General features: G+C 39.1%; 1 protein-coding gene across 5 annotated transcripts in view; it reads right to left on the bottom strand.

The window, feature by feature from the left end:
• Positions 1 to 12451, bottom strand: part of FAM53B (family with sequence similarity 53 member B) — a 128423-nt gene that overhangs the window by 10374 nt on the left and 105598 nt on the right. For 4 of the 5 annotated variants that reach the window (XM_060682875.2, XM_034436409.3, XM_087871592.1 and 1 more), the window contains one exon: positions 1110 to 2570. The exons of the other annotated variant lie outside the window; for it this stretch is intronic. In XM_060682875.2, coding sequence (XP_060538858.2) covers positions 2223 to 2570 — 348 coding nt within the window. In that variant the 3' untranslated portion in view covers positions 1110 to 2222. Of the gene's footprint in view, positions 1 to 1109; positions 2571 to 12451 lie in introns of those variants that run through there. 5 annotated transcript variants of the gene reach the window in all.

The following is a 12451-nucleotide window of genomic DNA, read 5'->3' on the forward strand; positions in this document are numbered from 1 at the left end:
ATGGCTATGGTTTCCTGGGCTTTATGCTGAGCACCAAGTTTAGTCTCCTGAATATCAAGACTTATTTTACAAAAGCCACACACATACACACACACATACCTGTGCACATTCATTTGTTTCTAGAAATTAACTAGATGTACTTTGAAAAAACAGAATCCGAAGCTGTGGCTGAGCAGAATTTCCAGTGTTTAGAAGACAGAACCCTGGTTCTGCTTGATTATTTGCCCCATCTTTGGAAGATGTATGCTAAAATGGTTAGTGAATTTGGGGATGCTATATGTAATACAATTTAATATGTTGCAGAACTGAAAGCTGAGAATGAGACCAGCAAAATCAGTGTGGGTATAAAATGAAAGGGTGAGAAACTCTATAAATACCACAACAGGAAATGAGTGATGACATCTTTCTCACAAGACTTAATGTAACTATCATAAGCCAGGCCGTGTAAACTGCTTCTGCAGTGAAACATTAAACCATCATAAAAGCAAGGCAAACCAAGCCCAAAATAAAACAGAGATAATCCGCCAGACGAGGATTTCTCAACCTCAGCAACTTGAAGATACATGGACTTCAATCTCAGCATACTGGATGGGAAAGTCTGGGAGGCAAAGACCACACTTCTTAAAATTACTGAGGTGGAGAAACATTGATCAAGACTTTTTGGGGTTATTAAAAAGGAAGGGGAATATAAGGAAGCTAGTGGAGGTATCTTTTAGAATCTACAGCTAGGCTTCCCAGTGCTCATATACAGCAGTGCCTGATGTGACATAATGGAAATGCTGAATAATCTTCTTTTTTGACAATAATAATACACTCTTCAAGATTTGGTTGCCTGTATTTTGCACTAGGTTTAATTTCTTCTACAGCAAATTAAGGAAACAGGGAAGTGGGTTTTTGTTGGATGTACTTTCTTTTTCTTTATATTCATCTCCTGTAGTAGCAGTGGCAGAAAGTGTCATACGTAATCTGACACAGACCACTCAACAGTGCCATGCGTGCTCAACTATTGGGCTACTGTTGTTCACTGAAGATAGAAGTAACACATTACTGTATACTCTATATTATTTTCATCTTTTCACTTGATGAAAATACCTAAATACTGAGTAATGACTGAAAAACAAGATTTATCTTTAATTTTTTCTACTGATGAATGTACGACAAATGGTACAAAATGCAGGTTTAAGAGACTTCACATCAGATAAGAGCCATGATCCCTTTTCAGATGCCAACTACTAAATTATATATCTCTCCCATATTAAATCATATACCATTACAGATTATAGTATCACCAGTTTAATTTCATTATTCCTTGAAATTTCACTAAAATATCAAGAGTGCAAAAATTTTCTCAATATTTTATTTCTCTAGAAAAAGCCTCTGTCCTCTTCTTACCGGTAAATTAATAGCAACCATGAACGAGAGGTCATGCATCCAAGCGTGCATCAAACCCATTAAATCTGGTGCAGGTGAAGATGAGTAAGAGCACATACCTGTATGTTTGATTTGGATAAGGAGGCCTCTTAATAAGCACAGATCTCTTTTACTGATATGAATAAAAATCCATTGTGCTTTCTTTTCATAATGTTATTGGTATGTGTATGTCTATGTACGTCTGTCTATCTGTGTGTTTAGTAGACCATAACAAACTGTGATTCTGGGAATTTACATATATTATGAGAAATTTGATTTGTGAGATTTTGTAAGATCTATTAATAGGTGATCTAAAAACAACAACAGAAAATGAATTCAAATAATAATGCTAATCTCCACTTTTTGCTCCTTTGATAAGGATAGCCGAGGTGCAATTTATATCAGCCAACAGCAAAAAAAAAAAAAAAAAAAAAAGCTTATTTATATTACCAAATGCCATTCCCTTCAGGAGATGGACCTGCTGACTTTCTAGGCGGCAAATTAGCCTACTTTGAAAAAAAAAAACAACGACCAGGAGTTTTTGGTCTTTCCTTTCAAGTTTTGATACATCCACAGAGCTTTCTTTTTCTTTTAAATATCTTGATGTTACATTGTAAGTTTTCCCTATGAAGAGCTACAGTAGTTCTAATAAGTCCCCAAAAAAGCTAAACAAATTTTGGCAAAGCTTTTTGTACTGGTTCACCTGCCAAGGAGAGGGAAAATGTGGATTTTTCTCCTCTGGTTTGCATTAACGTGTGAGTTTGCCACTGCTAAAAGCCTTGGTGCAGGCAGATCCTTCCCCCTTAGTGCTCTCAGTTGTTTTCTATTTGCTCAATATCTAATTCACCACCCAACTGAAAGATGTTATCCCCACCGGTCCCACTGTTCCTCCATGAGGAGTGTTCAACTTCTTTCCTACTATTCTCATCTTCTGTAGCACAGAAATCTGAGTCTTCATAGGAGAAATCTTCTTCCTGGTTAGCATGATGTTCTTCTGAATTTGAATGAGGCTCTGGCACAGGGGTGCAGGCTGGTGTCCTGCCAGGCATGACGTCCACGTTGGTGGCCCATGAGTTATTGCTGCTGGTGCCAAGGGAGAACTGGTTCTGCTGAGGGTAGTCATCGACTGTGGTGCTAAGACTGTTGAAAGTTTGACAGTTCTGCAAAAAGATAAAAGAAAGCAGACAACTGAATGGACATCAATCCATACACGAACATGAGTCTTTCCCTTTTAGAATTCTATTATTTCTTCTACTGCATCGTCATCTTATCATTTTAGGATGACTTTCCAAAGCTTAAATAAGATTTTTTTAGTCACTGCCATAAAGAAATATGTACAAAGCATGAGTGCTGCCAAGAAACCAGCCCTATCCCAAGAAGATGAACAGTTAGAGATGTTAATTACATTTTACTGAATTTTTAGCAGACTTGATTAAAATTGATTGTGTGTACTCCCTGCAGTAGTAGTTCAGGCTTTATACTAGTATAAAGCCTGAACTACTGCAGGCAGTATACACAACTACTGCAGGGAGTATACACAATCAAAGTATAAAGCCTAATTCTAGATTTCAGTGAAAACATTTTATTGCATGATTCTTAAGAGTGCAATCTTTAGGTCATAGGATAGGTCTAGATTTCCCATCTCCCAAACACAGGAACTAGATCTGAACTTCAGAGGAGGAAGAACATGATCAAGTTGCATGTTCTGCCTTTCTGTCAGCCTCCAGAAATATTCAAGAACTTAAACCGAGGCTAGGCAGGGGCTGACATGAAATATTTTAGATCCAAAAGACCGGAGATTTACTCTTCTGTTTGCAAAGAGATAGGTAATTATTTTAAAAACATGGATTAAAATAAAACCATAGGTCAGCACTGCTTTCTTACTTTCCTTTGCTTTTCCTTTTTTGACCTGCAAGCAGCCAGAGAGATAATTTAGCTCAATTTATAAGAAAGGCTTAGAACCACTCCATTAGAAACCATCCAGGGGTATGGATTAAATTCATGCACTGAGAAGATAACAGGGTCACAGATTTCTACTTCTGAATCACTGTCATTCTGGTTTCCCCCCCACAAAAAAGTCTTGCCCTGTTTATAGATTTACAAATCAGAAAGATCACATTTGCAAGCTTCCTTCCCCATCCTTGAAATCCACAAACCAAGTTTGCCCACACTGAATTTGGGGGAAAGGATGGCTCTGTTGGGAGGAAGGCATTATGACTTTGTTGCAGATGTAAGCTTATTAGCAGAGGAAGCATTTGTTAATCATGAGGTCCCAGCCTCTGACAAGGTACTTTGGTTTCCAGTTACCTGGTAACTACCAAAAAACATTCCGTTTGCAAACAGTGCTGCAAATGAAGTGGTTTAGCTCTCCGAATGGCACTTTTCACTCCTCTCTGCTCAGAAGCAATTGTGTCAACACCTGTTCTCTTGTGTGCCAGGATTAAAGGTGTATACTATCTCGCACTGAAAGGGATCTTTTCAGTTTTTTCAATTGCAGAACAAGGGTTCTGTTGATTAGGGTCCAAAATTTTGTAGGGCAGCCTTCCTTCGTCTCATCTTATGATAAATAAAATTCAGGAGCACCAAACACCTTTCTAAAACATTCATCGTTTGCAAGGAAAGAGACCTAACTAATTAATTGGTTAGCCTGAACTATTGTATAGTTGCTGTGACTAGATGAGAGGGGAGATTTTCTTCTGCTGGAGATCTTCTGCTGGAGATTTTTGAAATCAAACACAGCACTGCCTTAAACTGCAATCCACCGGCTTGCCAGTTTTATCCCGAGAAGCCTGAGGTGATGTTCCAAAGTTCATAGAGACAAAAGATAATATCCTGCTGAATTCTGCACCCGTTTGCAAAATTCAAGTGACAAGCAGATGATTTGCCCATTCCTGGGGTGCTAAGCTCAAGGCCAGTTCCCAGACACAAGTTCAAACAGCTTGTGGTTTTATTGTAATTATCAAATATTAGGAGAGGGCAGGGCAGGTTTACTGATTTTTTGGGTAGGCACTGAGTAAATGTGAAGCTATGGGAACAGATCTTCTGCAAAAAAAAAAAAAAAAACACATCTCCAAAGAGGAGAGATACCAAGTCAGGTACCAAACAGTAGTTCCCATTGTAACTCTATTGTTTCAAGGTCATGCAACGTCTGAAAAAAAGTGCTCTGGGAACAGCCTGTGCAGCCGCTACCCACCTTAATCTCCCTTTTAAAAGCCGTCTTGCAAAATAACTTCCCTGCATTGATGTGAACCAACATCTAGCTCTTCTTCCTCCATCCATTGTTCCACACTATAAAAAGTTGGTTGGAAATCTAGCAACAAGATGGAGCAAACGGGGTTCCTAGTTGCAGAGAGTTGGAGCACAGCTTCCCTTTTAATGAATTTATTGCCGCAATAAAAGACTGCCTTTAAATAAAGTCATTCACATAATGACATGGGGAACAAGATGTGTCTCAGCTTGTGAAAAGGGAATGGAAATGAGGACTGGACTGATCAGAAACCCAAACTGATGCATGCTTTACTAGATCCTGGATAACTCTGTCAATAAGGATTCCTGCTTCCAAACTGATTAAACAATTGCAGTGATACCCGTTTTCTACCGTATCATCACAATGTGTTTCAGGGACAAGAGAGATCAGGAGTGGAACATTTCGAATTCTGATTCTCAAAAAAAATAACAATAAAAATTCTGAGCTTTAAGATCTTTAGTTCAGCATGCATGTCTTTTGCACTTGTTAGATCTTCTAGAACTTATTAAAAAAAATAAAACTATTCCCCCCCAAATCTGAAATTTTCCCCTTTCTTGAAATAAGGAATCAACAATAATGTTACAAGGGATTAGAAAAAGATGAAGCGATACTCCAGGCAAGAGACATTCTATACTGATTTAAGATATGGGGATAACAACATACGGTCTTTGATGTGTCATACTGTATGCTCCTTCAGTGTAACAAGAGGCAGAAAATAGAGGGAAATTTATCTGTGCCGAAGCTATTCAACTCCACAGCATCTGGATAAGGCAGGTGCAAAACCTGACAAGGCACTTGGTTTCACCTATTGAAATCATAACACAAGATGCTTTGAATGCTTCTCTCAAATCCACAGAACATGTTCTTGTTAAGATTCCTTAAAATTGGATTTCATCATTGAGTAGGCACCCTAAAGTAGCTTGTTACAGTTCATAAAATGAAAAATCAAGATACAAGTAGTCCTTGACTTACGACCACAATTGATCCCAACATTTCTATTGCTAAGCGAGACCGTTATTAAGTGAGTTTTGACCCATTTTATAACCTTTCCTGCCACAATTGTTAAGTGGATCTCTGCAGTTATTAAATTAGTAACATGGTTGTTCAGTGAATGAATCTGGCTTCCCCCATTGACTTTGGTTGTCAGAAGGTCGCAAAAGGGGATCACATGACCCTGGGACACTGTAACCGTCATAATTATGAGTTGCCAAGCATCTGAATATTGATCATGCGTGACCATAGGGATGCTGCAATGGTCGTAAGTGTGAAAAAGGGTCATAAGTCACTTTTTTCAGGGCTGTTGTAACTTTGAACGGTCACTAAACAAATTGTTGTAAGTTGAGGGGTACTTGTAGTAGATTTTTGGAGGAATCATGAAGTGATCTGGTTGGATCGCTATGGCTCTTATATGTGCTTATCTGATATAGAAATCACTATATAAGCCATCTAGAATCGCTTGGTTGAATTGGGCAGCTATAGAAATTGAACGAATGAACAAACAAATAAACAAAAAAAATTTGGAAAAATCTGCAGTATACCAAGATACCAAATGATTAACTTTAAAATGTTTCCATAGATTTTTAACCAAATTATTTGGCTTGAGAATTGGGAGTTTTGTGGATAACTACAATAAGCTTTGCCCTTATATAATCTTATGGAAAAAAACACAAAGATAGCTGCAACTGAAACAGATGGAAGATCAAAGCTAGAAGCATTTTTAGAGCCAGGGCAGAGATCAACATGGCTCAGATAAAAGAGAAGGTGAGAATGAGCTATGAAGATAAGGTACGATCTTTAATATGTGCAATGCAAGGAAAGAAAACCAAACGGGTAACTCTAGATTTGTTTATTTTTAGTTATGAGTAGAAAGCTTTACTCTTATTTCTGTTAATGAAGTCCATATCCATAATTTACTTATTTTCTGATTGATGAAAAAGCTCCCAATGTGGAGATACAAAAGACAATAAAACTAATAGACACCTAACAATCAACATTTTATAAGAAATTATATAAATATATTGCTATTAGCATATAAAGGGGTATAAAATAGAGCTTATTCAATCTGATTTTAAAGTAATAACAATATAAATATAGAACTTTCAACCCTACCAAATCTCTAAAGGTGAAGTTGCACGTTCTATGCACAAATGCTTACACTTAAACGTTCTAAATCAGAGCTATTTTATCTATTTATTATGTAATTACTTCATCCATAATTTCATGATAAGGCTCCTGATACCCTGTTTCCCCCAAAATAAGACATCCCCTGATAATAAGCCCAATCGGGCTTTTGAGCGCATGGCAATAAGGCCAAGCGCTTATTTCAGGGTTCAAAAAAACATAAGACAGGGTCTTATTTTTGGGGAAACATGGTAGTATATTCCAAACTGTGCCCAGTTTTGTCCAATTATGTGCATGCCAACCTCGTCTATAGCAACCCCTTAAATCTGTTGCTGCTTTTTCACTGCAACTTTAATGTTCCTCCTTCTCCATGTGCTTATCTTATACTGTCATGGGAAATAGCGAAGCTTCCATTATTACTGATCCTCTCTGGATTCAACACAAATGGAAAATCGGTTATTGGATAGCAAGAACAAAGGCTCCCAAAAGGAAGTTATGGTTACACTTTGATCCTCCTAGTATATAAAAACAGGATTATCCTGTGATTATTAAGTCTTATTTCCCATGAAGTAGAAGCGGACACTTTCTGTTCATTAAGTGACCCCAGATATTGGAACTTAAAGGAGTAAAGAACTATTAGAATGAGTAACACAGGCAATCCTCGACTTACAACCGTTCATTTAGTAACCGTTCAAAGTTACAACGGTACTGAAAAAAGGGAGTTATGACTGTTTTTCACATTTACAACATTGTAACATCCTCAGGATCACATGATCAACATTTGGATCCTTGGCAACTGGTTCATATTTATGATGGTTACAGTATCTCGGGGTCATGTGATTCCCCTTTTGCAACCTTATATGAGTCGCGGTGGCGCAATGGTTAGAGTGCAGTACTGCAGGCTACTTCTGCTGATCACTGGCTGCCAGCAGTTTGGCAGATCTCCAGGTTCAAGGTTGACTCAGCCTTCCATCCTTCTGAGGTCAGTAAAATGAGGACCCAGATTAATGGGGGCAATATGCTGACTCTGTAAACCGCTTAGAGACAGCTATAAAGCACTGTGAAGCTGTATATAAATCTAAGTGCTATTGCTAATGTTATATCTGTGTGTCCTACCAGAGTGGGAAGACAGGGTATGCTATGGGTTCCCTCTTCTAAGGCAATCCATCTAGCAGGACCAAGAAGAAGGACTATAGTCGCTTGTCTATGGTGGCTCCCTCCCTGTGGAATATCATCCCTGCAGAGATAAGATTGGCCCCACACTGATACTCTTTCATAAGGCCTTGAAAACATGGTTCTGCCAATGGAACCCACAGTGATATGGAACCCATCAAATGGCTTCTCTGATTGTTGTCACCAGGCAGTTGGGGGTTATTGCTATTGCTATTGCTATTCTGAGAAGCAAAGTCAACGCAGAAACCAGATACATTTAACAACCATGTTACTTGTCAACTTGTGAAGCTTTCCTGACCTGCTCCCAAGTTGGAACCCTGACATTACTAACTTAACAACTTCAGTGATTCACTTAACAGGTGTGGCAAGAAAGGTCGTACAATGGGGCCAAACTCACCGAACAACTCTCTCACTTAGCAACAGAAATCGTGGGCTTAACTGTAGTCGTAAGTCGAGGATTACCTGTAGCTTTCCATACTTTACAATCTGATGTCATGAATTTTCCATATCCATTAGTTGGCACAGGGGGCGTTGCCAGGGACAGGTAGCAGAATCATTTCATCCAAACAGAGGATAAATGTGACGGAAGGACAGGGAAACTGGCGGACAGATATTCTAGCTGCAGCCTGGTATCTGCCACCATAGGTTAGCTAATCTTGATATAGACAGATGCAGAGAAAAATACCTCAGTGTAAGAGGGGAGAAAAAGTGTTGACACATCATCTATCAAAATGAGTCTCTACACAAAGATCTAGATTCCACGGCCTGTTTGCTTGGCCCAGCATTCCTTAAATTCCAGAGCTAATTTCATTCTCAGCTGACTACTTGTGAATAAGCATTATATGTTGGCCCTGAGAAAAAAAGGTTTAGCTTATCAGCATACACAGGACTAAGATTCTGCAAACATGCCTTGTCATGCCAATACAAGCCTTACCTTGGCATCTCCTTATGTCATTAGTTTGAAAAGGCTGGGAATGTTATTTTTAAAAACCTTGGTTTTGGGGAGTGGGGGATTGTTTATGTACAGTAGCTTTGTTTCAGCATGTATTTTATTTTTTTTAGTATTCTGAAACCAGGATTTTGAAAGGGCTTTTGACTGAAGGGCTATCTCACCAGGAGACTTAAAATGTTGGGTCTATAGCCAAACTTTCAATTGAATGCCCAGATTAAAATCAAATATGCTCAAGAAATTCAACACCAAAATAAACGTTGCTTTTCTGAGTACAAGGAAGGATATCTTCCCTTTATACAACATTCAAGGGAAAACAGGTAGGGTTACTTGGATTGTTTTATTCAAACTTTTAAAAAGATAAAAATCATCACATTGAATCAGATCAACAGACTATGCCATAATGATTAGCCAAACACCTACAAGAAGTTCACAACAAGAACATGGACACAATAGCATCCTCACAATCACTTCACTAAACAACTGATATAAAGAGGCATTCTCCCTTCAATGTAAAAAGAAATCCACAATAATTTAGACCCAGTAATTAGCCTTATTTTCCATAAAACGGCTTATTCCCCCCTTAATGCTGATTATGATGGCTGTCATTATTAGAACTTCGAAATAGTAAATTTGTTTATATGCCTGCTGCATGAAGAAACACTTCTTTTCATCTGTGAATCTCTTTTTTTCCCTGTCTCCATGCAGTTTCACCACATTCAGGTAGTCGTTGACACAACCATTTGTTCAGTGACTGTTTGAAGTTACAAGGCACTGAAAAAAGTGATTCAGCGCACAGTCACTCATGCCCTCGTCACCTCTCACCTGGACTACTGCAACGCTCTCTACATGGGGCTCCCCTTGAGGGGCACCCGGAGGCTCCAACTGGTCCAGAATGCAGCCGCGCGGGTAGTTACAGGGGCTGCATGGCGCTCCCATACAACACCTCTCCTGCGTGAGCTGCACTGGCTTCCAGTGGTCTTCCGGGTATGCTTCAAGGTGTTGGTTATCATCTTTAAAGATCTCCATGGCATAGGACCTAGATATCTTCGAGACCGCCTGCTGCTACCGACGGCCTCCCATCGACCTGTGCGCTCCCACAGAGAGGGCCTCCTCGGGGTGCCATCAGCTAAACAATGTAGGCTGGTGACCCCCAGGGGGAGGGCCTTCTCTGTGGGGGCACACACCCTCTGGAACCAACTGCCCCCAGAGATAAGGAGAATCCAAGACCTCGGTGCCTTCCGCTGTGCCCTTAAAACCTTCTTTTTTCAGCAAGCCGGGCTGGCTTAACTTTTTAAAATGTTTTAAATTGGTTTGTTATTGTTTTTAAATTACGGGGCCAAATTTATATATATCCTTTTAATACTATTTTAATGTTTGTAATTTATGTTTTTATTTGGCTGTACACCGCCCTGAGTCCTCAGGGAGAAGGGTGGTATATAAATTGGATATAAAATAAAATAAATAAAATAAATTTATGACAGTTACACTTACAATACACTTACAATTGTTGCAGCATCGCCGTGGTCATGTGATCAAAATTCAGGATACTTGGCAACTGGCATGTATTTATGACAGTTGCAGTGTCCCAGGATCATGTGATAACCTTTTGCGACCTTCTGACAAGCAAAGTCAATGGAGAAGCCAGATTCACTTAACAACAGTGTTACTAACTTAACAACTGCAGTGATTCACGTAACAAATGCGGCAAGAAAGGTCCTCAAATGGGGTAAAACTCACTTAAGAACTGTCTTACTTAGTAATTTTGGGCTCAGTTGTGGTTGTAAGTTAAGGACTACCAGTAATCTCAGATTCTAGTAAAAGAGAAGGAAAAACGTCTGTAAAAAAAAATTCTCTATGGCAGGGGTGTCAAACTCGCGATGACATGTAGTCGTCACGTGACGTATTGCAATTCCCCCCCCCTTTGCTAACCAGGGGTGGGCGTGGCCAGCGTGTGATGCATCTGGCCCGTGGGCCGCGAATTTGACACCCCTGCTTTATAGTATGCGCACTATTGCTTGCCTCTTTCTAGGTTATGTAGGCTAGAAAGTTACAGTTTTTCCTTTAGTCCCTTCATCATTTGGATAGCACTCTCCTTTCTGTTCCCCCATTTTTGTCAATATCATATTTGAGAGTTTGGGGCCAGAAGGTCCAGAATACCAAGATCACTCAATTAAATTTCTATAACAGCACTGTGATATTGGCACTTTTATTTTCCAATCATTTCTTATATATTCTCAGTTTAAAAATGGCTTTTTCAGTGTTACTTGCTCAATGAGTCATTGTTTTAATCAAACAAGCTGTCAATGTTAAATTTTAGTGTGATCTTGTAATCTTGTATGTGCTCTGCAAATGAAAGAAATACTCCAACCAGGAAACTGTTGAATTATTATTGACAGAAAAGAACGAATTTCTATTGCTGACAATCAGTGAGAGGAATAAGTAATGTATTGCCCACTTGAAAGAATACCTCCATCAGCTGGAAATACCAATTGATCACTCTTCTGGCTTCTAGTATTTCTTCAAGCATTGTCTCCATGTTTACAGGCATCGCTTTCCAAACCACAAGGAATAAAAAATATTTCTGTTTATTTTTTAAATTAATTCTGTGGGTTTTCTGTAGCACACTGCACAATATTGTCTATATAGCTCTATTCATCCCACATCAGGCTAGGAAAAAATTGAATATACACTTGGAAAAAATGGAATGCTGTCATAGGCAAAGACTTATTTCTTTAAATCAGTATATTTAAAAAATCCAAAATTCAAAATATCTGTAACTTTGTGATTTAATAGGTTTGCTATTTAAGAGCTATTAGTCCAATAATTGATCTGCTCCTCAATCAATGAATTTTTTTCATTCAAAAGTGAAATCAGCACACAGAGGCCATTAGTACCAGCCCTAACTGCCTACAACCTGCTCATAACTGAACCTAGAGCTTACTTCACTTAATTCAGAGCAAGTGGCTTCTTGCCATGGGATGATATGTGCCCCATTTTCCATAAGTGACTTCTATTCTAGAACATCCCCAGGCAAGTAAGGCCAATTGAGATCATATTTCTTCACAAGGATTGGAACTCCCAAAGAGAATTTCCCAGCTTCGCTGATCATGTATGTACCTGGGAGAACTCACTGCAGCAATAATTGGTTTCCAAATAACCACTAATAAACATGGATTGTAAGCAAGGAAAGTCACAGTGTGAGGGCTTCAACTCATGTAATGAGATTTAACAGAGGCCATCTTTTCCCCAACGCCCAGGGTGCTGAGGATTTTAGAATTTGGTATAATAAATCAAGGAAGGCACCAGATTAGAGAAAGCTGATACAGGCAACCTAGGATAACTATTTTAATACATATGGTGAAAAACCTATAACACAGGCCTGTCAAACTGGTGGCCCGCAGGCCAGAGACAGGCCACGCCCACCCAAGCTCCGCAAAGGCAAAAAACATCACAATCCAGCCCATGACACGATCGAGTTTGACATCGTGCCATAACAAAAATGCATGTAGTGGAATATATACGAACTAGGACTATGAGGTTGTCAGTAA

Source organism: Pantherophis guttatus, chromosome 6, assembly GCF_059756535.1.
Source record: "Pantherophis guttatus breed Tessera chromosome 6, ASM5975653v1, whole genome shotgun sequence".
Taxonomy (NCBI): Eukaryota; Metazoa; Chordata; class Lepidosauria; order Squamata; family Colubridae; genus Pantherophis; species Pantherophis guttatus.